Below are 26,257 nucleotides of genomic sequence, written 5' to 3'. Positions count from 1 at the left end.
AAGGAGGTTCGAATATAATTTACAAAAGTCTCTTTCAAGTATGAAAGCAGTAAGCTTTGATGACATACTTGGTATTTTCACCACCATGCTACTGATAACTGTTCTAGAACGTTACTTCTAGTAATTCTCAAGTATAATTTATAGTCCATGGTTCTCTTGTAAACAAGTGGAGGTATCCAATGCAGATTATTTGATACAATTTAAGGTGCAATATTGGGCTTCCCTAGTGGCTCAGCTGCTAAAGAATCTGCCTGCCTTGCAGGAGACCTGGGTTCGATCCCTGGGTTGGGAAGATCCCCTGGAGAAAGGAAAGGCAACCCACTCCAGTATTCTGGCCTGGTGAATTCCATGGACTCTACAGTCCATGGGGCCGCAGAGCTGGACACGACTGAACGACCCTCACAAGGTGTGACATTACTAATCTGTTAAGTCAGTTTACTGTAGCTTTGCTGTGAGGGCTGTTACTGGTCGTGTGCACATGGTGGAGCTCAGCTCTCATAGGGAGATAGGTTTGCCTTTGTGATAATTTGCCTTTCATTTTTGAGAAAAGATTTCTATAGTACAAAAGTGGCTCATGTTCAGTATAGTACAGCAGCTAAACACAGTTTCTGGAGTCAGAATCCTCAGGTATAATTCCCAACTCCATCAGTACCACCTGTCATTTTCACCAAGTTATTCTTTACCTCCGGTTTCCTCAGTTGTAAAGCAGGGGTAAAAAAACAAACAAACAAACAAACAAACAAAAAACAGTAGTTTTAACTACTTGTAAGAACAAATGAGATTATGCTCCTAATGGTGATTGGTATGTAACGTTGATTCAATAAATAAAAGCTATTTTATTGTTGTTATTTATATATATATAAGGAGAAAGATCTTTCTGCTCTCTCTCCATCAACTTACAGAGAGTAAATCCAATGATTTTTTTGTGTTGCCTTCCAGAATGAGCTGATTAATATGCTATTTGCAGAAATGAATTCTGATTAGAATCAGATATTTTCCCTACCAGCTAAAGCAGGGACACCAGTCTGGACAAGAAAGGGAGGTCCTCTTATTGGCAGCAGTTCTATTTCAGTAGTGTTTATTCTTCCCTCTCAGGCCAGCAAAACTGATAGGTACCCTCACCAGATTTCTTTCCCAAGTTTTAAGCATGAACAAGTTCTACTGGTTGTTATATGCATACAAAGAGAATTTAACAATGGGAATGAAACCAGCCATGAGGACAGTGATCAATAATTGAGTCTAGAATTTTAATAAAAGAAAGCTGCTGCCTACTTGAAGTAGATAATACAGAGCAGAATTTTAAGTGTACAGTCTACCGTAGTAACCACTAAGAGCTGTATCTGAGAAGCATCATTGATGGATTTGAGATTTTATATAGAGGATATACTTTATTCCATAGCTCCAGTTCAATTTGAGAAGGGGAGCAACACAATCAAAGTAGACTTTTACACTTTAAAAAATGGTGTTTAGAATTACATATTTACAAATGAGATGGTAACTACAAAAACAGAAAAAGGTTGAAGTAGACAGTAGCTGCCTCTTGGAAGCAGGAATCAGAGTTCAGGGGTATTATGTTCTTTATTATAAGCCATGTGCAACTACTAGATTTACAAAGTGATATATTTATATTGATTTAAATAAATATATATTAATGTTTAAAACAAGTGAGTTTTAGGAAAATCAATTTGTTGGTAATTTTCAGAAGGGGTCAAGGTACTGGCTCCAAAACCGTAGCATATAATTTTTTTCCAATGTGAAGTTGAATAAGACAGAAAAGGACAATGTGACAAATTTTTCATAAAGCTGATTCACGCAACTAATATGAAGATGGTCCTTTATTCTGAGATTAGTCTTTCTTTTTGGTGTTAAAATAGCCTTTCTTTTATGAAATAAAGGAGACAGTAAATGATAATTGGTTTCATCTTAAAATACCCTTCTTGGGAATTGCCTGGTGCTCCATTTGTGCTTTCACTGCTGTGGGCCCAGGTTCAGTCCCCGGTTGGGGAACTAAGATCTCACAAATCCTTAGCAAAATTAAAAATTGAAATGCTTTCTATGGCCGTCACCCTTCCCTCCGTTTTGACTTAATTGGTCTGCAAAATTCAGTATTTCTAGACACCACTGAATGTGTGGGAAAGGTTAGAGCACACAGCAGACAAGTTGCAGCCTTTAGAAAGATTCCAGTTTTGGCCCAGAAAGGTCACCTGAGTGATGTAGGAGTGACCAAGGAAACTTCAAGGGACTTGATGAAAATGCGGACGGGGCTGGGGGAGCAGCCGGGAGGTGATGCCCGAGGCCTTGCCTTCTGCTCCAGCACCTCCCATCACAGGCTGTGCACACCATGCTGCTGAGACATCGCGTTCCCTCTTCCTTACCTGCTCCTACCTCTGCCTATTTCACTTCTTTCTGGATTTTAGTTCAAATACTGCTGCTCACTGGCCTCTTCTTGGTCTCCCTGGTAGTATTTATGTCCTCTTGTGCAATCCAAGAGCACTGTGTACCTTTAGGGTTGCAAATCACTGTTGCAATGGTGCATTTGCTTTTGTGGTTATTTGCATCCCACACTTAATAAGGGTAAGGACCTTATTTGCATTTATTTCCTATATATTGTGTGTGTTCGGTGCCTAATACCTGTCTTGCCTGGTACACAGTCTGCTGTCAGTACGTACTTTTTAAATAAATGACTGAGCACATCCACCAGGACTGACACTTGTATAAACTGTTACACTCATTCAGGAATCCCTAAACAAGAATGCACTGACATGCAAATGAAGAGATATAGTCCTGCCATAAAACCATCACCATTATCTCCAAATGGCAGTGTCCAGCAAATAAACTATCTCAACAGCACTTTGAATACTTCAAAAGACACAAAACAGGGCAATAATGATTTTGGAGTCTTTGGGTTACATTTTATTAGAGTAACAAGACTGGCTATTTATCAACCAAATAGATGAGTAGGCGAAGTACAGGGAAACCAGAGGAACTTAGGAAATAAGAGTAACAAAACTTTTTTTCCTTCCTAAAAATCTTTAAACACTCACTCCCATCAACCGACTATGGCTTAAAACATAAGTTCTGCTGCTGTTCTTTCCTCTCTGACTGACTTCTGGGAGATGCAGGGATGTACAGTCATCCCTTGGGGTCTGTGGGTAACTGGTTCCATCCCCACATCCACATACCAAAATCTGAAGGTGCTCAAGTCCCTTACATAAAATGATGATAGTATTTGTATATAATCTACAGCACATCCTCCCATTTAAACCATCTTTGTTGTTTTAGTCACTAAGTCAGAAATTATAGAATGTGTTAGGTAGGGCAGAAATCAGTCTCTGTTCCTTGTTCAGTCACTAAGTTGTGTCCAACTCTTTTTGACCTCAGGGACTCCAGCATGCTAGGCTCCCCTGTCCTTCACTATCTCCTGGAGTTTGCTCCAATTCATGTCCACTGAGTCAGCGAGCGATGCTTTCTAACCATCTTATCCTCTGATGCCCCTTTCTCCTCCTGCCCTCAGTCTTTCCCAGCAAGCTGGCTCTTCACACCAGGTGGCCAAAGCTTCAGCTTCAGCATCAGTCCTTCTAATGAATATTCAGGGTTGATTTCCTTTAGAATTGACTGGTTTGATCTCCTTGATGTCCTCTCGAAAGAGTCTTCTCCAGCACCACAGTTCAAAACCATCTTTAGACTACTTATAATACTTAATATAATGTAAATGATATGTAAATTGTTGTACTTTTTGAATTTTTTTCCCTAACATTTTCAGTCCTCAGTTGATTGAATCTGCCTTCGGATGCAGAATCACAGATATGGAGGTCTGACTATACTCCTGAGCAAAGGATGTTGAAGCCTGGAGGGAGGAATTCCCTAACTGGCATCTTCTCCCTGGATGCCCAGTTTAAATGGATAAGTTCTGTGGTCCCCAACGAGTGATAGTCGCTCAGTCGTGTCCAACTTTTTTCGACCCCATGGACTGTAGCCTTCCAGGCTCCTCTGTCCATGGAATTCTCCAGGCAAGAATACTGGAGTGGGTTGCCATTCCCTTGGTCCCCAAGGAGAAGTCATATCTTGCCCAGATACATGACACATTTCCCCAGGTGAAGTTTTTCTGTACATTTTCCTTCCACAGATAGTAAGATCTTATTTAATGTTTCACCCTGCCTTGATGGTGTCTTTAATCTAATCTAAGGTGAGAGCCTTTGTGGTTGTTGTCTAGAGAGAAAAGTAAAAGTAACAGTCACTCAGTTGTATCCGACTCTTTTGCAGCCCCATGAACTGTAGCCTGCCAGGCTCCTCTGTCCTTGGAATTCTTCAGACAAGAACACCAGAGTGGGTAGCCATTCCCTTCTCCAGGGGATCTTCCCAATGCAGGGACTGAACCTGGGTCTTCTGCATTGCAGGCAGATTCTTTGCAGTCTGAGCCACCAGGAAAGACCCCTCCCCAAGAGAAGGTTCCAATTTTGTAGTAAACTTCTTGGTTCTCAAGTTTTTTTTTTCTTTGAAGAAGACACTTCTTTACGTATTTCCTCTCCCCTGAAGATCTATGACATACACATTATCATCATGCCCAATTATATGGATGAGAAGCTGAGTCCTGGTAAGGTTAAGGAGCACACCCACAGTCATGAAGGTCGCACAAGACAGGGCCAATTATTAAACCCACACTTTTTACACACAGATCATCTCCAATAATTGCCATAATAAAGGCTCAGACCAGTAATTTGTTTAAATGTGTAATGCACAGAGTAATTCATAGAAAATTATAATGTATTTCATTAACCTGATCATCCTGACTATCCCCCTACCTTTTCACTTCAGAGAGACTTGTCTAGGGAGTATAAAATGTGATCTCTTTTACAACTTTATCTGGTACAGATAACTAAGAAATATCAGTGGTTTGTGGTAGCCTCAGAACCCAAGGTTTTTATAATACTTTGATTTGCTCTTTTAAAAATGGAAATATAATTCATATGCCATAATATAAACTTTTGAAACTGTACAATTCAGTAGTTTTTAGTCTATTTACATGTTCGTGCAATTATCACCACTATCTAATTTGAGAACACTTTGATTCACTTTTGAAGGCTCTTTTCTTACAGGTACAAAAGAACCACTGAATATGTGCAAGTGAAAACTCCAAGAAAGATCTGGAGATCTCAGAGCAAGACTGGAGCCTGCGAATGCAATGCTGCTATGTAGTCTTAAAAAGGGAACTGCATTGTAAGTAATAAGAAGATGCATCTAGGGAGTTCCCTGGGTTAGGACTCTGGGCTTTCACTGTCAGGCCTGGGTTTAATTCCTGGTCAGGGAACTGAGATCCCATAGCCGCAGAGAAGAAAAAAAAAAGACAAGACTATGACGTCTAGGTACTACTGTGTCAGTGGTCAGGCCACGAGGACACATTTGTTTTCTGTCTACTACAAGAGCTGCTCTCTAAAAGTGGTAAGAGGAGAAGGGTCCAAGGAGCGTGATGAAGATAAAGAGCAGGCAAGTACGATTCATGATGAAACCTTTAAAGAGCTTGCAGTAATTTAGTCTAGTAAAGTTATTTAAGAAAACCCTAAAAGATATGAAAGGATGTTTACACAGAAAATGTGACCTTTCTTTGTCCTTCTTTCACTAGGGAAAAGACAAAATGGATTCATTCCATAGTATGAATGGAATGAATGAATTTCCATAGTATGAATTCATTCCACAGTATGAATCCTCCTAATCCATGGAGGATTAGGTTAACATAGAAAGTCAGGAGATAGACCCTTCTTAAACACCAAATGATGGTGGCAGCAAACAGTCCTCTGACACTAAAAAAAAAAATTTTAATTTATTTTAAAAAAACCTTTTTTTTTAGGTTGCAAAGAATAGTATAATTTGTTCACTCAGATTCTACATTAACATTTAATACTTTTTCTGTATCATTCTCTTTCTCTTCATATATGTGTATATACACGTGTGTATATATATATATATTTTTGGTCAGAATCCTTTGAGAATAAGTTACACACAATGATTTCCCTTTATCACTAATTACTGGGTAGTTCCTAAAGCAAAGGCCATTTTCCTGTTGAATCACAGTAAGATTACAAAAGTTCGTAAATTAACAGTGATACAACGCTACTCTCTAATTTTCAGACCTTATTCAAATTTTTCCTTTTGTTCCAATAATGTCCTTTAGAGGGGAAAAAAAAAGTTTTTTTTCTGGTACAGGATCCATATTGCATTGAGTTGTCATATCTTCTTAATTCTGGAACAGTTCTTCAGAAAATAATTTTAAGGTCTTTAAAAATTTTAAGAATACAGGCCAGTTACTTTGCTGCCTGTCCCTCAATTTGGGTCTCTGCTGCTTTTAACAAAGGTTCGCTTCTGTTTGGGGAGTTTTAGGGGTGTCCTGAATTAAGACCAAAGGCAGAAGGTTCCTCTCTCACAAGGACTATTCCTATTATAATCAAACCATTTGTAAATGGTGGGATGGACAATAAAACATCTTTGTATTCAGAACTCATCGTTTTTGTATTACATAGTTTGCTCAATATTCCTGCATTTCACGAGTTTAATTTTTTTTTTTTTACAATATCTTGATTTCAACAGATTTGTTTGTGAATAATTAGCAACTACTCTTTTAAAAAACACTTGAGACTTGAATTACCTATAAACTCGCCTCTTCATAATCTCACCGCTGCAGTAGTGAACTGTGCCGTAGCTCAGGAGACAAACAGCTGCAAAAACGGTTGGGTGTTGTTACTCGCTAAAATCTTTCAACAAATATTTGTGGAGTACTTCGTGGATGTCTAGCTCCGCTCCAAGTCCTCGGAATCAATTCTAGAACAAAGTAAGACAAAAAAACTCCTGTCTGTGTAGTTGGACGAACTAAAATTCAGATTAAAAAGAATCGGACACTAGGAAACCGACTTCCTTAAAGAGGAAACAGGCAAGGCTCTGAGAAAGGGGGTTAGCTCTGAGGTTCGATCCTAACGCGCCCAACGCCGCCGATCCCCCGGCAAACGCGCAGGTAAGCAAGTTCTGCGTTTACCCAAAACGCACTCCTCAGACCCCGACAGCAAAGGCCTCAAAGGACGGGCGGGGCAGGACTCCTTGAGCAGTTGTAACACTTTCTCAGCAACAGTCTCCCGCCCGGTGTGTGTGTGTGTGGGGAGGACCGGTTGTTCCCCACCCCCAGCCGCCGCCGCGCGGGGACCCCGCACCAGGCCCCGCGCCCCGCAGGGCCGTGCGCCTGGGAACCGCGCGCGGAGAACGCCCCGCGGGCAGGCGGCTCGGCGGAACCGGCTCCTCCAGCGGCCTCGCCCACTGCAATGCAATCTGGGTGGTTTTTCCAGGTCCCTCCCTGCCGCCTCCCGCGCCCAGTCCCTGCCCCCGCGGCGCCTGCGGGCCTGGGAGAGCGCGCGGGGACGCGCGGCCCGGTGGGGCGAGGCTGCCGCCGCGGAGCCCGCGAAGGGGCTGTGGGCGCCCTTCCGGATCCCGCACCTGAAAGCGCTGGACGCTGGGGCTCCGGCTGCCGACAAGGCTGGTACCCAGCCCCCTCGGGGGCCCCCGGAGGGCCCGGCATTCATTCTCCCGCTCTCCCGGGGCGCGCTCTGCGGTTACCTGCGCGGCGACTCTTCACGCGGCCTCGGGCTCCTGAAACCCTCCCACCACCTGCCCTCTCGGTCCGCGCTTCCTCCCGGGCGGCAAAGCCCTATCTCCAGCGTCCCCGGAGCATCCTGAAAGGGGCTCAGATTTGTACCTGGCGCGGGTTACTGTAGTGATTGGGGTACGGTTACCGGTTCTCCCACTATCAATCAAGGGCTGGATACTTGGAGCCGAATGAGTAATACTTCAGACGGCGTTGTGTTCTCAATAAGAGATCGAGTTCAAACATAAAAACCCAAGGAAACTTCATCTCCAGCGCTTTTCTCTGGAAAACGGCGACAGAACCCACCACACTGCCGTCCGACCAGTAGGGCAGGGCGATGGGAGGGGCGCGAAGGTGGGCGCTCAAGCTCCGGGCAGGTTTAGCTGGACAAGGGTAGGGAGATCGCTCGGGGAACTTGGCCAAATCGACACAGAAGTACAAAGGCGATGGTACGAGGTGGAGGGCGGGAGATCTGAGCCACGAACTGTGCAAAAAGCTTAGCTTTGGCTTGATTTAGGAAAACATCAGGTACGGTATTCGATACATTTTATTTAGGGCCCAGGGCAAAGCAAAGGAAGTGGGCCCCTGGACCGGAGGAGGCTGCAGTCTCCAGCGAGCAGCCAGCACCGAACAAGGAGGAGCAATTAAGGGAGCAGTTGAGAGCAAAGGGCGTGGGGGTCACCGGTGCCCGACAGCGTGCATGGGGCGACCGCGTCATTTGGTGGCCGAGCGTCCAGCCCCCTCCGCCCCCGAGACCCGCGCAACCGCGCGCGGAAGTTTCACTCAGCAAGGTGGGCAGCGAGTGACTCGGGGACCGAGGGGCGTGCGCCCCGAGAGGGGGAGGGCCGGCAGGCTTTCGCCGGCTGTTTGCACTTAAAGGTGTGTTGGGCTCGGGAGCGGCTTTTCCGGGGCTTGGCCAGCGCGCCCGCCACCTCCCGGCCGCCGTTGGCCGATCCCTCCCTCCGCGGTTCGCCCTCTCCGGGCGCCGCGCCCCGGGCAGCTCCGCACCTGGGCCTCACCTCTGTCCTGCTTTCGCCTCCCCGCGCCAGGCCTTTGCGCTTGACCCTTTAGAACCTGCGGCTTCGTTCCCCACAGCCGGCCTTTCTCCAAGCACACCCCCCTCGCCCCCCACAATCTCTCGGGTCCTTCCACACGGGCGACCCGTCCCTCCGCGCCCTCGACGCCTCACCCTTTCCCGGTCCGGCCTCGGCTCCCCCTCTGGGTGGCCGCCGCCTCTTCCCCGCCCTTAGCGTCTCCCCCCTCCCCTCCGCAATCAGCCAGCCATTGTCTCCCGCCCCCTCCTCCCCTTCCCCCCCTGCCCCGGGCGGCCTCCTCCCCCCGCGCCTCTGCCACGTCGTTGTTTGAAGGAGCCAATGGGCCAGCGCCGCCAGGTGTCTCTTACCTGCACCACGTGGGGGAGGGGGAGGGGGCGGGCAGGTAGGGCCACATCCCAAAACAGAAAAGCTTTTCAGCCATTGCGCGCCTCCCGGGGGTGCAGCCTCGGCTCCGAGCTTTTTGCATAGACGCACGGGGCCATTGAATACAAAAAGGGCAGGCCTCCTTCGCCCTTCTTCCCACCCCCCTTCCTGCCCAGGGCGTGGAGCTCGGGCCAGGTGAGGGCTCGGGTGGTTGGTTACCGCCTTTTGCACCGGCGGCGGCGAGGTGGAGGAGGAGGGGGGGTGGGTGGGCGCTCTTTTTTTTTTTTTTCCTTCGGAGAGGTTTTAGCACAGGTTTTCCCCTCGTTCTCACGGCCGCCCCACCTCGCCGCCTCCCGACCCCCCTTCTCCCCCTCCCCACCCATCGTCATGACGGCGTCTCCGGATTACTTGGTGGTGCTCTTCGGAATCACGGCTGGGGCCACCGGGGCCAAGTTGGGCTCGGACGAGAAGGAGCTAATCCTGCTCTTATGGAAAGTCGTGGATCTGGCCAACAAGAAGGTATTTCTCCACGGTTTCTGTCCAAGGGATAGGCGTGGGGGCAGAAGCTGGTCTGAGTTGAGAGGAAGTGGGTAAACAACTGCTCTCGTTTGCCCACTTGTGAGGCTGGACCCGAGGTCTGGAGACTCCAAGGAGAAAACCAGACTTCCACCCGCTTTGGAACCAGCCCTTTCAGCTCTCCAAAATCTGGCCCAGGTGGGGAGGCCGGACGCCGCCAAGCTCTGTTCTCCTCCCGTCGGGGGCCACCCGGCGGAGGCGGGGTGGGGTCCCTGGGGGGCCCGAGCGCGGACTTCCAGGGCTTTTTCGGACCTGATCCGGGTGGGGGTGGGGCTGGGGGGCAGGGCTGCACCGACCTCTCGGCTACCGGAGCCGCAGGCGCCGGGAGGAGTGGGCCTTCGCCACAGGGGAGCGAGGGAGGAGGGTGAGGATGGAGGTCCCCGCGTTCAGGGTGGGGAAACTGACCCCCTGCTTCTTGTTTGTTTTCTTTCTTTTTTCCCGGAGGTGGGACAGTTGCACGAAGTACTAGTTAGACCGGATCACTTGGAGCTGACGGAGGACTGCAAAGAAGAAACGAAGCTCGACGCCGAGAGCCTGTCCTCGGCGCCGCAGCTGGACCAAGCGCTCCGACAGGTGACAGCGCGGGGCCGCGCCGCCCACCCCATCCGCGGCGTCCAGGCGGCGCGCGCTGGTCCCCGGGGCGGGGTGGCGAGACCCGGGCTGGGAGCCCTCGGTGGACTCTGGGCGGCGAAGTCGCTCTTGTTTGAAGCCTCCCAGCCCCCCGGGGTGGTGGTGGTGATGGTCTAGTCGCTCAGTCATGTCCGACTCTTGGGACCCCATCAATTGTAGCCTGGCAAAGCTCCTCAGTGCGTGGGATTCTCCAGGCCAGAATACTGGAGTGGGTAGCCATTCCCTTCTCCAGGAGATCTTCCCGGCCCAGGGATCGAACCTGGGTCTCCTGCATTGCAGGCGGATTCTTTACCATCTGAGATGGGGAAGCCCAGCCCCCGGAGTCTTTGAGCCAAAACTTGTTAGTTTTCGGGCTGTTTCCTGACTCGCTCCTTGGGCCCGAGATCCGCCGGGTTATTCACCAGTCATGTGTCGAGAGGAGTTGGAATCCGAGCACCCCCAACCCCAGGCCGAGACCCCGCTGTGGTCTGCGGCTCTGCCCCCGGGGCAGGGGGCGCTGCGGTGCCGGCGGGCGGGCGGGCGGGCGGGCCTCGCGCGGAGAGCTAGAGGGGGGCCCCCGCTGGGTGAGAACCGGGCGGGCGGGGGGTTGCTGCTTGGTTTCAGGCTCCTGAATTCCCACCAAGGGCCCGGTTTCGGTTCCGTTTACCTCTTTAGTGACCTTGGGCCCAGCGCCGGGAGGGTTTGTGGGCCCCACCAGGTGGGGTTGCCCCTTGGGTGGCCACGAAAGTAGTGGAATCCCCTTAGCTGGGGTTGAGGTGACCTGAAAACCAGGATGCTTACGGGTACTGGACCGCGGCTAGGGCGGGGCGCTGAACACCTGTGCGCAGGTGAGTGTCCAGCATGCTCCCGGCTTCTGCCCTAGAACAAGAGCTGCTAATTACAGGGGAAAGTTACCATTGCTGGGGTGTGTTACAGGAAACGTGGTACTACGTTTAACAGAGTTCGATGTACCCATTGTTGTTGTCTGGTCTCTAAGTCGTGTCCGACTCTTTGCGACCCCATGGACTGTAGCCCACCAGGCTCCTCTGTCCATGGGGTTTCCCAGGCAAGAATACTGGAGAGGGTTGTCATTTCCTTCTCCCGGGGATCTTCCCGACCCAGGAATCCAATCTGCGTCTCCTGCATTAGCAGGCGAATTCTTTACCACCGAGACACCAGGGAAGCCTTCTGTATACCCATTGGCCACATTTACTTCAGAAACTGGCATCTTTTTTTAAGTCTAGTGCATCTTAACAGAAAAAAAAAAAAAGTAACACCAGAGAATGATGTAATCCGAAGGCAATTTGCTGATGAAATGAGACCTCTGACTTAAAAGTCTTGAATGGATTTATTACAAAAATGCAAGGAGGAGGGATGTTGAAGGATGCATTTACTAAATTCTTCTGTGGGTTAACTGAGGATTGATTGGAAAACTCCCTTGACTAAAGGAAGCTGGACCATTTGGAGGGACTGGGTCCTTGTAATGTTGCCCCCAGTAGTGGTGTTCTTTGCAGCTGTTAGCCGGGTTTTTTTCTGGTTAAGTTTGTGAATCCTGCATCCTTTTCATCCCTGGGTGTGTTCTGTCCTTTTCAGTTTAACCAGTCAGTGAGCAATGAACTGAACATTGGGGTAGGAACCTCCTTCTGTCTCTGTACCGACGGGCAGCTTCATGTCAGGCAAATTCTGCATCCCGAGGCTTCTAAGAAGGTAAGCATGCCGGTTTCGGAAAAAGATGATTAGACCTTAAGGGTGACTGGAGGCTTAAGCAACGGTTTATCCAGTTTTCTCTATAATATGCAAATGAGGAGTTAGTATTTTATGGGTACAGAATTTCAGTTTGAGAAGGTGACAAGGGAATGGTGGTGATGGTTCCACAACAATGTGGGTGTACTTAATGCCACTAAATTATGCACTTAAAAATCATCAAATAGTAAGTAATGTATTATGTATATTTTACCACAATAAAAAATTTGCAGCACTTTTGTAGAAATATTTGAGGTAACAGTAATTTTGTAGATGCCCTTTGGTGACTTAAAAGTTTGTTTTTTGTGTATGTTAAGTTTTAGAGGGGCTTGACATTCTCTCTTCCCCAAAGCATATGAGCTGAATTTTTGACACTTAAAGTGGGAAAAACTGTAGTTTAATACGTCGTGATATGCCCATCTGTGTAACAAATGCCTTATCCTAGAAAGGAGGGAGCAAAGAAAAATCTTTCAAATTAGAGTGTAATTCTAATGATTTCATTAAAAAGCTTTGTACTCTTAAGTAACTAGTTAAATGTTAATTATAGCATATGTGTTTTGTCTGACTTTAAGTAAATGTGCAACTGATTGAGTTTTGTATCAAAATAATGGGGTCAGCCTCATCTTTTACCTTTACTCATCTTTCTGGTATGGAAAAAAGTATGAAATGAGAAAGATACTATCTTATGTAGATGTGATTCCCCTTCTGGGGGAGAATACTGAGGGATTGAGAAAAAATAGACATACTCATAGACAGCAGACCCAGTGTGACCAATTATTGTTAATGTAGTTGATCTTATCAACTTAATTAGTTAGAGCTGTAACTTTTTATTGTGATAGGCAGATACTGAACTTGAAAAGATGGAAGTAAAATATTTTCCTAAGGAAAGGTATGTGAGGTAAATCTTGCAATAAAAAGTTTAGACTGGCGATTGATGTCACAAGTGAGCAGTCAGTGCAGACTTTTTCTTTTTACTCCAATAGGGAAAGGAGAGAAATGAATTAAATGGATAATGACAACTTTAAAAGTTTAAAGGAGAAACTCAAGTTCCTGTATCTTGAGAGTTGGATTAAAAACTCCTCTTTTTACAGCACCTTAGTAATTGATGAAAAGAGGAGGGTTTTTTGTTAATTAAATAAATGCTAAGCATAATTGCTATACCCTCAATCCAGAAAAAAGATACATATATGGGAATTTTTTTTTCCCTTCATACTCATATAAGGGATAAAATTAAATTTTTCTCTATTGGGCTGGAGTAAAGCAGCAGTTTTTGTTATTTTAGATACACTGCTTTGGATGTGAGACAACCTCCAGAGAAAAATTTTTCTTGAGTAACTTCTGTTAAGATTTTGATAAAACTAAAACAATTAATTTAGCATCATAATGAAAATAATTCTATTCATTATAGAAAAATAAGGACATGGTAAAACAAAATAATCCTTCTAGTCAGAAAACAAAGTGGTTTTTTTTGAATGTGAACGTAATTGAATGTGTTCTTTCAGATTTTTATAAAAAAAGCCTTACTTTTACACGGAGCATTCATACTACATAAATCTTTTAACCTATTTTGAATTTAATATAACATCAATATTTTGTGTAAGCAGTAAAAAAAAAAAAATTCACTGTCTTAAATGGATATACCTATTTAAACCAAACTTTTATTGTTGGACTTTTGAGTTATTGTCATTATAAACAGCTTTTAAATAAGCATTTTTGTAGCTAACCTTAAACGATTCACAATTCAAGATTACCTATTTTGAAAACGTCACCATGATATACTGATACTTGTTTCAAATATAGCATGAACAAACCACATCTAATAGAATCCAATAGAGGAAATTTAGAGACATTATTGCATAAATATTATGGGTCACAAACCGTAAAAAGTCTTTATATCCTTGACTTTATAATGTACAAGTGCCCAGTAAGTGAACATAGACTGTCTTGAAGTTTTAAGACAAATCTCAATTCACTGTGACAAAACTAAACTTTGATAATTATTCAATGAGGATTTTTTTTCTTTAAGAAAAGTGACACAATAGTGTGATATTTGCTCTGACAGTTGAGCTTTGTTTGACTACAAGAGTGATGCTAGTCAATAGGAACCATGTCTTCTTTGCCACTGAGATTTGTGATATATTCTTTTAAGTCTAATTTGAGTTCTCAGGGTTTAGCTAGAATAATAATGGTCTGGAAAACTAATGTGGGACTGTAATATGGCAGAAAAATAATCCTCTTCAGGTAATCAGGAATTTGCTATGTTATTCTAATTTTAGTGTGTGGAATATGCTTTATCAGAACCCAGTATTTTAAGCTATGTTTTAATAGAAAACTAAATTTTTATAAAAACTTTGGATCCCAGGTCTAGACATATATTGTAAACATATGCATCTGTATGAAAACTGAGAGGACTAATATCGCTTCCTAAAAATATAGATGGTCTAACATAATTGTGGCTAGACAAAGTACATTGTATTATCAGACAGGAAATATAAAGTATAGTAGCCTAAATGTTTTATAGCTTCAGAACTGTTTTAGAAGAATACATAGTGGAGCACACATGTATAATCCATTGCCTTAAAATAAAATGAATTATTTTTTCATGACACTTTTTTATAGGATGTAATACTTTAACAGAAAATGAAGACACTCTAAATTAAAAAAAATTTTTTTAATTGTGGTAAAATATAATTACATTCAGTTCTTAGGTTCCTAATTGTTAGGGAATTACTGAACTAAATATGTCTAGTTAACAGTATCTTCCTTGTCCTTCCTCAGAATGTATTATTGCCTGAATGCTTCTATTCCTTCTTCGATCTTCGAAAAGAATTCAAGAAGTGTTGCCCTGGTTCACCTGATATTGATAAACTGGATGTTGCAGCAATGACAGAGTGTATCCTTTAAGTGATGACTCAGGAATCATTTGAGAAGACAGCTCTAGGAAAACATAGCAATTCAAGAAACTTCAAAACATTGTATGAAAATTCACTTGTCCAAAATTTGTCTATTGTGCTAGGGGAAAACGGTACAATCAAAGTAGTTATAATTGAGTGAATTGGAATGGTGATCTACATGGCTTTAGACGTTGATTTTTGTGAGGTGAACACATAAAATAGAATTCAATTTTGGATTTATAGGAGTGGCTTGATTTTGTTTATTTTGTTTTTTCAGTTGATGAATTGATGAATGTGAAAAACAATTTTTTTGCCAATTCTAAGGCCACTTATTCTTGATTATCTTGGTTTTGGTGTTTATTTCTACTGCTTTTGATGGATAAGGGTGTGTTGGTTTTTTTTTAATTGTGGATGTATACTCTTTACAAACAGCTGTTCATCATTGGCACCACTTTTAATCTCTGTTTTTCAAATACATGTAGATTGTGGTGGTTACTATAACCTATCTGTTGAGATGATAAAATGAGGTTGAGATTTTACCCCAAATTATTTCATTACCAAGCTAATATATCTGATGCATCATGTACTGTAAAAGTAAATTTTATAATCACAAATCTTGTCATGAATGACCCATCATCTTTCATACAGTAGGTCTTTAAAGTGCTAACTAATAAGCAATTATGTGCTAACTATCAGATGTAACACTGAGTAATAGAGTTGTTGGGGACCCACCCAAAGCCACTATGAGAATCATCATGAAGTCAGATTCAAGTTATTTTCAGAAACTTGTAAGTTACAGATGGTTATTCTTAAACTTTATCATTCTTTTTCAGGAGCTAAAGCCTGATTTTTATTTCAAAATTTCTTGATGAAAAAGGTGGTTTGGATATTTTTCCTAACCATTTGTAAGCAGATCAAACTCATTTATTTGCTTTCTTGGAATTAGATAGCTAGAATTTTGGTGTAACTGATTAGCTGCTCAGGCGATAAAGAATCTGCCTGCCATGTAGGAGACCTGGGTTCTAATCCCTGGGTTGGGAAGATCCCCTGGAGAAGGAAATGGCTACCTACTCCAGTATTCTTGGCCTGGAGAATTCTATGGACAGAGGAGCCTGGCGGGCTACGGTCCATGGGGTCACAAAGAGTAGGACACGACTAAGGGACCTTCACTAAGTTACTGGTTTACCTCCCAGCAGTTCTGGGAGAAGGGTAGAATAAGCTCATTTGAAGGAATTCTAAACAAGAGTTTTCATTAGAAGGTTGGGACAGTAGGAAAACATTTGTTATGTGATTTGTTAGTTAGAATGCTGTATTAGTTAGCTCAGGATGCCATAACAAATACCCTAGACTGGGGGTTTATTACCAACAGAAATTTATTTTCTCACAGTTCTGGAGTGTGGGAAGTCCCAGATTAGGGTGCCATCATGGTTCACCTCTGGTGAGGACTCTTTCTGGCTTTCAGATAGCTGCCTCCTCCTTGCGTCTCACAATGGGGTGGGGTGGGGGCCTGGCACAGCCAGGAATGAGGTGGTTCTTTCCTTTCTTTATAAGGCTGGAGGCCTTTCCTTGTGGCCTCATTTAACCTTAATTATCTCCTAAATCTATCCCCAGATAGTCACATTTAGCAGCTAGGGCTTCAACACATGAAGTTTGGGGAGGGACACAATTCCATTGACAGCAAATGCTAAACCATTTAATGTGCTGGTACAAAATAAAGAATCAAAAACTTTTGCAAAGTATTAATAGATAGTGGAGGCAAAGTCTAATAGAAAAAGATAATTTGAATGGGAAAGGCAGTATTCAGGTTTATTCCTGATCACCCAGTTTTCTCTTTTAGCAAAGAAAATCTTTGTCTAGTAATGAGTCAGATATTAGTAAAAATTTGCATAACTACAAACAAGAGGTTCTTACATTTAGGTATTCTGTTTTTTTTCAATGTGTTTTCAGTTCAGAGATAACTTGTTAAAAGCTTACCCATTTTTTCACCTTGGTTTCTTAAGAGCTTAACATATATAAGATTTGGGGTATTAGTAAACATTTTCAGTATGGTAATCTGGGCTTTTTACTTGCTCTGTGCTGTATCATCTGGGCTTCCCTGGTGGCTCAGATGGTAAAGAATCTGCCTGCAATGCAGAAAACCTGGGCTCGATTCTTGGATTGGGAAGATCCCCTGGAGAAGGGAATGGCTACCCACTCCAGTATTCTTACCTGGAGAGCTCCATGGACAGAGGAGCCTGCTGAGCTACAGTCCATGGGTTGCAAAGCATCAGACACCACTGAGCAACTAACACGTTCACTTTTCACTTCATACTGTATTACCTACACATTATGCTCTCTACGTGTTAAAATTACTATTACCTTTATATAATTTTTGTATTATCTGACCTTTAGGTAAATGGGTAATATGCTATGCTGACTATTTTTTTTCTGTCATTCCTTTTCATTCTAGTTCCATAACTATTCATTGGCAGTTTTGTGTTTTTTTTCCCCCCAAATACCGTAGAACTGAAAATCGGAAATATTTGACTACAATAAACAGGTGAATTATGAATAAAGCTAAGTTAGGCTCCATTTCAGGCATGTGCGTGTGCTCAGTTGTGTCAGACCCTTTTGCGACCCCATAGCCTGTAGCCTGCCAGGCTCCTCTGTCCCTGGAATTTTCCAGGCAAACATACTGGAGAGGTGCCCATTTCCTACTCCAGGGGAATCTTTCTGACCTATGGATCAAACCCCAGCCTCCTGCATTGGCAGGCAGTTTCTTTTCCACTGAGCTGCCTGGGAAGTCCTCTAGTTCCTCAACCACAGATCAAACCTAGGAGTGTGGGGTCTTAGCCACTGGACCACCAGGGAAAGTTCCTCAAGCCTCACTTTTGCTTATGGTATTTCCCAGTGAAAGCTTTGTGAACACTTTGTGTGGATGTAAATGAAGCAGTGTGACCGCCTTTAAAAGAAAAGGTTTAGGCATTTCTTGTATGCAGTCCTGCTTCTTATATTAGCACTTATTTTCCTCTTTTGTCTTTGTGTTGGTTCTAAAACCACTGCTGGGGTTAATGTTGAGCCTCTCTGAGTTATTCCAGCTGCAGTTTTGTTACCTGCTTTTTTGAGTTATGCAGTCCCAGTTAGCAAGTGAACTACGGCTGGCATTTTGTAATCAGGTGAAGTGGTAAGGGTGTGATGATAGGAATTGGGGCCATGTAATTTTTTTTTTTTTTTAAAGGAAGAAATTTAGCATAGATCCCTTGGGGGAAATGAATTCTACTTGTCCCCAGCTGAAAGTCCATTTTGATTATGAGGCTGTTTGTATGACTTACCTGTTTTTTTAAGAGCACACCTGTTTCTCCCACAATGTTGCGTGGAATTACTTCCTCCTGGTTTCTTAACCTATTTGTTTGTTAGCTCTGTTATCCATGGGCTGATTTATTCTCCTTAATCAAGACCTTTACCACTGTTTATTTCATTTTTACCAAGCCTTTACTGAGAACTCATTTTAAATGAAGTATGGCCTTATCCAGAGAGCTCGTGAAAGTAGAGAACTGTCCATTGGGAGTTTATTATTTATCCCAGTAATAGCCTCCCAAGAGCCCAGTGGAGGAAGTATTGCCCCCTTTTTATAGCTAGGGAAACTGAGGCTTCGAGGTTTTTTTCTTGAGTTAGAAATGGCAGCATTTGAACCTGAGTCTGATTGCAAACATCCTGCTTGTTAACTAGGGGATAAAATTCTAGAATTTGTAACGATTATTTGAGCATGGGGTTGCCTATTTAAACAGATTATCTCCCTTATAAATTTATATTCTGTTTCCTGATACTATAATATTTAGGGGGAAAGGGAAGTTAATTTTGTAAAATTTCGACCCAGTTGTAGGGTATTGCATCCATATATGCTGTTTGACATTATTACCAAATGCCATTTCACTAGTGCAGCTTTACAATATCACGGTTTAAAAAAAAAAACAGTCACTAAACCACTCTTGTCTGTTCATCCGAGTGTCAGTAGGAGTGTGTCTGTGTTGGTTTCACCACTTCGTGACAGGGGTAAACAATACATGTTTGTGTGGGTGTGCTGCTAACACGGCAACAGTGGCCTAATTTTCCCATGTATTAAAGACGGACATAATAGCCTTACTGGCAGAGTGGTGAGAACATGAGCTTTGGGGTCAGATTTACTGGGGGTGAATTTGCTGGACCTTCCAGCCTCGGTTTCCCCATCTTGAAATGGGCGTAACTATTGTAAGGAATAATGATGTGGTTCATGCAGCCGCTCAGCCACCGCCTCCCTACTGTGCGCTCTCCAGTGTAGACTGGGTTGTTGAGTGTCATGGAGAAAGACAGCCAGCTGCCGATGACTGAAAGGACTTCCTTATTGATTTAGGACCTTATCTAAACTATTTTACACCTACATTTTTTCTAACCTTGTATGAGACTGGGTATAGACCTTTTAACATGTCAGCTACATGTTAGTACAGGTAAACTTAAGGGTTAATTTAGCTTCTCCATTGTAAAATTGTGTGAATGTGGTTCATTCTGCGCTTATGTGCTTGTTTTTATATTTATTTTTAATTGATTGGTTTGCAATATTGATTTCTGTCATACGTCAACATGAATAGGTGTACATGTGTCCCCTCTCTCTTGAGTCTCCCTCCCGCCCATTCCCACCCCTCTAGGTTATCGCAGAGCCCCAGTCTGAGTTCCCAGCAAATTCCCATTGGCTCTGTATTTCCTTATGTTAATGTATGTGCAGCCATGCTCCTCTCTCCATTTCTCTCTCCCTCTCCTCCCCCACCCTCTGTCCGTAAGTCTGTTCTCTAGTCTGTATATCCGCTGTTGCTCTTCGAACAGATTCGTCAGTACCATCCTTTTAGATTCCATACATATGCATTAATATATGATATTTGTTTTCTTGATTTAACTTCACTCTGTATAATAGGCTCTAGGTTTCCTCCACCTCATTAGAACTGACTCAAGTGCATTCCTTTTTTGGCTGAGTAATATTGTCTTGTATATATATGTACCACAGCTTCTTTATCCATTCATCTGGCGATGGACACCTAGGTTGCTTCCATGTTCTAGCTATCGTAAATAGTGCTGCAGTGAACGTTGGAATATACGTGTCTTTTTCAGTTTTGGTTTCTTCAGAGTATATGCCTAGAAGTGGTATTGCTGGGTAATATGGTGGCTTATTTGGTTTTTTATTTTAAAAAATGTTGTTTTGGTTTTGCTGGGTCTTTGTTGCTGCCAGAAGTCTTTCTCTAGTTGCGGTGTCCGGACTTCTCCTTGTGGTCGCTTCTCTTGTTACAGAGTGTGGCCTCTGGAGCACAGGCTTGGTAGAGGCTTGGGGGCTTAGTTACTCCGAGGCATGTGGCATCTTCCCGGAGCAGAACCTGCGTCCCCTGCATTGGCAGGCAGATTCTTAACCACTGACTGCCAGGGAAGTCCACTTGTTTGTTATGATTAGTTGAACTGGATCTTTGTGGTCGCACACACCTTCATTGCCCTTCTTAAAAAACACAGGCAGATGCTGAATCCTCCCTGGTATCTTTTTGTATATGAAAGAGATTTAAAATACAACCAAGATAAGCCGGGTTACTAGTTGACCTTGTTAACTGGAGTGGAGAAGAAATTATCTTTGGTACCACACGGCCATCACGTGAGCCAAATCAGCCAGTAGTCTGGTTTGTGGTGTGTAGTAAGTTAACGTGACTAGAAATTCTTTATTTGTGTGTGTGTGTGACTAGAAATTCTGTATATTCTTGGCCAGCACTCAAGAGTTGTTATGTTAATTTTATGTGGTTTATTTTGATTACAAAATAGTTTACTTTTAAAATGTGAGTTTGGGAATTCTAGGATAGTTGTTTTGTTGTAGAAAGCTTTGGAAAACATTATCATGCAGTCTCTCTTTCCTAATTTGTTTATCCCATATAAATATCTTTTTCTAAGGTAGAAAGTTTTCTTTTATTTTGCATTGGCCCCCACTTCCAGCTTATTTCTTCGGAGGTATAATTGACTTGTCAGTTCTGTGCTTTTGTTAATAATACCTCCTGAAGTAGTAGTTGTTAGGATGAATCTCATTTTTCCCTCCCTCTTAGAAAGTGTAGGCTTCTGCAGAAAAGTTCAAACTACGGATATATGTTCCCCCGCATTTATTATAAAAAAAGTTTTTGCTGCTTTGAATCTTAGTTACATTCTTTTATAGTGGCATTCTTATTTGATTCTTTCAAAGATGACTTTAAAATATAGCAGATTATGTATACAACCTGTTTCATTTTTTTATTTTATTTTTAGCCACTCATCGTGGCTTGAGGGATCTTAGTTCCCTGACCGGGGATCGAACTGTGCCCCCTGCAGTGGAAGCACGGAGTCCTGTCCACTGGACTGTCAGAGAATTCCCTAGAACCTGTTTTTTGAATTATGCAACTCATATAAGGGTAATTTATCACTTCCCCTTTTTTCCTTCACATAATTGTAGGAAATTCTGTTCTTATTTGGAGCATTGTTTCAACTTTTTGGTGTGGTCTTTTATGCTTGCTATTCCTTTGTTCCTTTAGCACAGGAATTTTATTGAAAAATGTCTGTCTGGCAATATAGGCAGCCGTGTTAGACTCTAAAAAAGGAAACAGTAGAAGGGAAGAAGCAAACTTGTCTTTGGCGAGAGGTGGGGGGCTGCTGTTTAATGGCAATGAAAAATGGCTTTGAGTTGGAAGTTTCAATTGTGATACAGTTTTCACATAGTTTAAATTTAGTTGCTCCACAATGCCTTTGTTTTATATGTGTGCTTTCTCCTCGAAACTAAAAACTTGTTTTAAACTAGTTTTAAAAAGATGCTGTTTACCAGGGAAAATTGAGTGTTCTGAAATGAAACGTGTCACTTTTCAGGCCGTGAGAAAAGGGAACTTCTTTTGAATGGATCAGTTGATACTGATGTGTTCTGAAAAATTTCTCTCTAAATTCTGCCTTCAGAGAGTATAAGCATGGGTTAAGTCCTGAAATCTGTTTCACCGACGTGGCACCCTCTGTTCAGCTACCAACGAGGTCTCCGGCCGTGTCCGAGTTCTGTGTAAATGCAGCCCTTAGCTCAGTTGCAGCCTGGAACACTCATTTTGTTCCCACATGTCTGGCTTTACCCTTCTGCGTTTCCTCACGGCGTGTCTCATCTGTAGAGCTGGCCCAGCCTGTTGGTGCTGTTGTGGCCGCCTCGAGGGCAGAATGACTAAATTGCATGACGAACCATAGATCAGGAGACACAGGCTCATCTTTCCTTCCCTCAAGATCAGACGTGTAGCAGGTCATTCAGTATATAATTATGAATTGATAGGAGAAAGAATCGGTACTAAACTCTCCTCTATGTGTCGTTCATGTTACATTCCGGTAAGAATTACTCAAAACTGAATGAATCTTCCGAAGAGAGTGGTGTGGGTGATGGGTGGTTTGGGCATGCAGGAGGTTGGGTGACTTTTAAAAGTTGCTAGGAGCTCAGAGCTGCTGATCTTACTGGTGTGTGATGACTTGAAGGGAAACATGTTGGGACCTGTTATGTGGAACCAGGTTAGCCAAATGTCTACAACACAGTCTTAATTCAAAAAGTCGAGTTCAGTAAAATAATTCTTCAGGTGCAGATCCATTCTACACAAACAGGGTACTTCACGTTGTTACTTCTGATCCGTCTTTTTCACTTGGCTTTCATATATTTATGTGCTAATTATTATTTTATTACATGCATTATTCCAAAAGTAGTTTCCATAGGTTGGTTTTAGAGTTAAACTAGATAGAATGCCTTCTTGGCCTGAGTTACAACTAAGAGGATGTCTGCTTAACATGTGATCCGAGTATCTCAGGTCCAGACTGTAGTTCAGACCGGATCATGGCCCATGCTAGAGCGTTTAGTCACCTGGTCCTCTTTTCTGTTCATTGGTTTTCACACTTTAAACTTTTAATTTTGTATTGGAGTATAGCCAATCAACAGTGTTGTGGTAGTTTCAGGTGGACAGTGAAGGGACTCAGCCATACATACACGTGTCGTATATACATTTAGAAAGCTTCTCACAAACGGTCGCTCAGAACAAATGGAGCTGCTTATCTCGGGGCGGCGAATTGCATACACATAGTCAGATCAGAACTGTATGATAATTCCAGCTCCATTACCTACCAGCTGGGGAACTTGAGTGAGTTACAGACCTTCTCTCCATCCACGGTTCTTCATCTGTTTGATTTCACTGTTACCCACCTGGCAGGACTACTGCATAGTATAGGAGGAGATAGTGTTTGGCACAGAATGGTGTGTAATAAATATCACCATTTATGTCAGTAGAATCTTAGAAGTTAATAGGTGCTGTGGTAGATGGAAAGAGATCAGAGGAAAGGGAACCTGTGCTCAGGAAATGCAAAGTAGAGTTGACGAGAGTCATATTAATATTGTATAGAAATAGTATCTAATCAACACAGATTGATGGTTGTGACCTCAAGCAGTTAGGGGAGGCTTTGGTGCTGAGTGGGAGTGACCCATGGTCTAATTTGGTTAAGGGATTATGAAGATAAGAGGATTTTATAGGGGAGTTACCTGAGCAGAGGTGAGAAGGCTTATGCCTCTTATCATTTACAGAAGAGAAAAAACTGGTTTGAATGGAGCATACTCTCCCCATCCAGTTCCTTCAAAGTTTAAGTTCCCCCCAAGATTCTGTTTTGGGATAGAAAGTTACAATGTGGCAAATATTTCTGTAGCATTCTCTATTTTTGGCAATTTTATTCTTCCAAATCAGAAGTTAGCAATCCTGTTCACTATAGGGCTAGAGAATCGATGTTTTAGATTTTGCAGGCCACATACAATCGCTTCTCATTCATTCTTTACAATCCTTTTAAAAACAGGAAAGCCATACTTTTCTCTGGGCTGCCCAAAAATTGAGTGAGGGTCAAGGGTTGCCTTATGCTGTGTTTTCATCCATGTTCCTTAAGGTGTAGGGTGTGTGTCTATGTGTCTCTCCTGATCGGAGTTTTGCCAAAGCATCAAATTGCCTTATGCAGTGTTTCCTTGGTCAGATATCTTCAAACTTTCTGTCCAGTAATGATCTCCTACATATAAAACTTTTCTCTGAATCTGTAGTAAGGGGTTAAGTTGCCACTCTTTGGAGCTGTTAGCTTTTAATGGTGTTTCTCAACCTGGGCTAGATTTTGCCCACTTGGGGACACTTGACAAAGATCTGGAGACTTTTTTTGGGGGTGGGAGGAGACTTTTTAATTGTTAAAACTAGTAGTAGGTAGAGGTTAGCATGGTACTAAAAATCCTGTAGTACACAAGCCACCACCCCCACTCCCAACAAAGATTTATCTGCCCTACATGCCACTGATGCTGAGGTTAAGAAACCTTGCCTTTATGATGGATGGGATTGGTCTCTGTTTCTTGGATATCCTTCTCTTTACTTCATTGTAGGCCCTTACAAGAGGGAAAGTGTTATAAGAATTGCAGGGTTCTAGACGATTGGTGGCATAGTTTACATGATACATTATGGCTAGTCACAGCTCTTAGTTCTGTGAAGGCCCTTAAAGTCCCTCCCATCTCCCCAGAAAACTTAGGGCAGTTGTCTTCCTAAAGCATCTTCATCTTTTGGCTCCAGTTTTTCTGTCCTGTCATTACATTCTTTGAAAATGGCCCTGAATTCATAAATACAGTACAGTCTTCCAATGATGATCATTCTTTTAAAAGCTTCTTATTTTGTATTGGGGCATAGACAATGTTATGATAGTTTCAGGTAGCAGGGAAGGGACTCAGTCATACATATACATGGATCCATTCTTCCCCAAACTGCCCTCCCATCCAGCTTCCACGTAACATGGAGCAGAGTTCCCTATGCTATACAGTAGGTCCTTGTTGGTTATCCACTTAAAATATAGTAGTGTGTCCAGGGAACTATTAAGTTCATTCTCTTAAGTGTGTGAGTCTTTTCTGTTTGGTAAGTTCATTTGTATCGTTTCTGTTTAGATTCTGCATATAAGGGATATCACACAGTATTTCTCCTTCCTCTGACTTCATTCAGTATGACAGTCTCTAGGCCCATCCATGTTGCTGCAAACGGCATTATTTCATTCTTTAACTGCTGAGTGATACTCTGTTGTGTATATGTACCACATCCTCCTTATCCCTTCCTCTGTTAAGGAACATTTAGGCTGCTTCCACGCCATCAGGTTGCTGTTGTCAGCAGTGCTGCAGTGAGCATTGGGGCGCATGTATCCTCTCAGATCATGTTTTTCTTCGAATATACATGCTCAGCGTTTTGACTGAGCACGTTCTGTTTTGGCACGTTCTGCACATTCTTCCCGGGTGGTGCTGGTGGTAAAGAACCCGCCTGCCAATGCAGGAGACAGACTCGGGTTTGATCCCTGGGTTGGGGAGATCCCCTGCAGAGAGGCATGGCAACCCACTCCAGTATTCTCGCCGGGAGGATCCCAGGGACAGGGGAGCCTGGGAGGCTACAATCCATAGGGTCACACAGTCAGGCTGAGCACGCAGAAGCATGAACATATGCCCAGTTGTGGGATTGAGGGTCACATGGTAGCACTGTTTCTTAGTTTTTTAAGGAGTCTCCCTACTGTTCTCCGTAGTGACTATCAATTTACATTCCCACCAACAGTGTAGGAGGGTTCTTCTGTCTACGCCCTCTCCAGCATTTATTGTTTCTGGATTTTTTTTGATGATACCCATTCTAGCTGGTGTGAGGTGATATCTCATTGTAGTTTTGATTCACATTTCTCCAATCATTAGTGACGTTGAACATCTTTCATGTGTCTTTTGGCCATCTGTATGTCTCCTTGGGTGAAATGTCTATTTAGGTCTTTTGCCCATTTGTTGATTGACTTGTTTGTTTTGATGTTGTTAAGCATCATGAGCTGTTTGTAAATTTTGGAAACTAATCTGTTGACAGTCATTTCATTTGCAAATATTTTCTCCCAGTCTGTGGGTTGTCTTTTTGATTTGTTGTTTCTTTTGCTGTGCAAAAGCTTTTGAGTTGAAGTAGGTCCCATTTGCGGAGAAGGCAATGGCACCCCACTCCAGTACTCTTGCCTGGAAAATCCCATGGACGGAGGAGCCTGGTGGGCTGCAGTCTATGGGGTTGCGAAGAGTCACACACGACTGAGCAACTTCACTTTCACTTTTCACTTTCATGCATTGGAGAAGGAAATGGCAACCCACTCCAGTGTTCTTGCCTGGAGAATTCCAGGGACGGGAGAGCCTGGTGGGCTGCCGTCTAGAGAGTCGGACATGACTGAAGCGACTTAGCAGCAGCAGGTCCCATTTGTTTACTTTTGTTTTTATTTCCATTATTCTGGTAGATGGGTTGAAAAAAGATACTGCTGCAGTTTATGTCAGAAAGTGTTCTGCCAATGTTTTCCTCTAAGAGTTTTATTGT

The 26,257-nt window shown here is 43.3% G+C and overlaps 2 protein-coding genes across 10 annotated transcripts in view; one reads left to right on the top strand and one right to left on the bottom strand.

Moving 5' to 3' along the window:
• LOC122679464 overlaps positions 1-8,899 on the bottom strand; it is a 39,212-nt gene extending 30,313 nt beyond the window's left edge. For 2 of the 5 annotated variants that reach the window (XM_043880199.1, XM_043880198.1), the window contains exons 1-2: positions 7,025-7,876; positions 6,641-6,813 (exon numbers count right to left, since the gene is read on the bottom strand). In XM_043880199.1, the coding sequence (XP_043736134.1) occupies positions 6,740-6,813; positions 7,025-7,562 (612 nt within the window). In that variant the 5' untranslated portion in view covers positions 7,563-7,876 and the 3' untranslated portion in view covers positions 6,641-6,739. Of the gene's footprint in view, positions 1-2,890; positions 4,592-6,640; positions 6,814-7,024 lie in introns of those variants that run through there. The other 3 variants (XR_006336407.1, XM_043880197.1, XM_043880200.1) reach the window with 3 other exon arrangements.
• A 23-nt stretch (positions 8,900-8,922) lies between these two features.
• The window catches only part of ESRP1 (epithelial splicing regulatory protein 1), a 57,589-nt gene continuing 40,254 nt past the window's right edge, over positions 8,923-26,257 (top strand). For all 5 annotated transcript variants that reach the window (XM_043880196.1, XM_043880193.1, XM_043880195.1 and 2 more), the window contains exons 1-4: positions 8,923-9,561; positions 10,063-10,191; positions 11,821-11,934; positions 14,749-14,863. In XM_043880196.1, the coding sequence (XP_043736131.1) occupies positions 9,430-9,561; positions 10,063-10,191; positions 11,821-11,934; positions 14,749-14,863 (490 nt within the window). In that variant the 5' untranslated portion in view covers positions 8,923-9,429. The remainder of the gene's footprint in view (positions 9,562-10,062; positions 10,192-11,820; positions 11,935-14,748; positions 14,864-26,257) is intronic.

The sequence above is a fragment of the Cervus elaphus genome, chromosome 21 (assembly GCF_910594005.1).
Source record: "Cervus elaphus chromosome 21, mCerEla1.1, whole genome shotgun sequence".
In the NCBI taxonomy this organism is placed as follows: Eukaryota; Metazoa; Chordata; class Mammalia; order Artiodactyla; family Cervidae; genus Cervus; species Cervus elaphus.
This window is presented reverse-complemented; position numbering and strand designations above follow the sequence as displayed.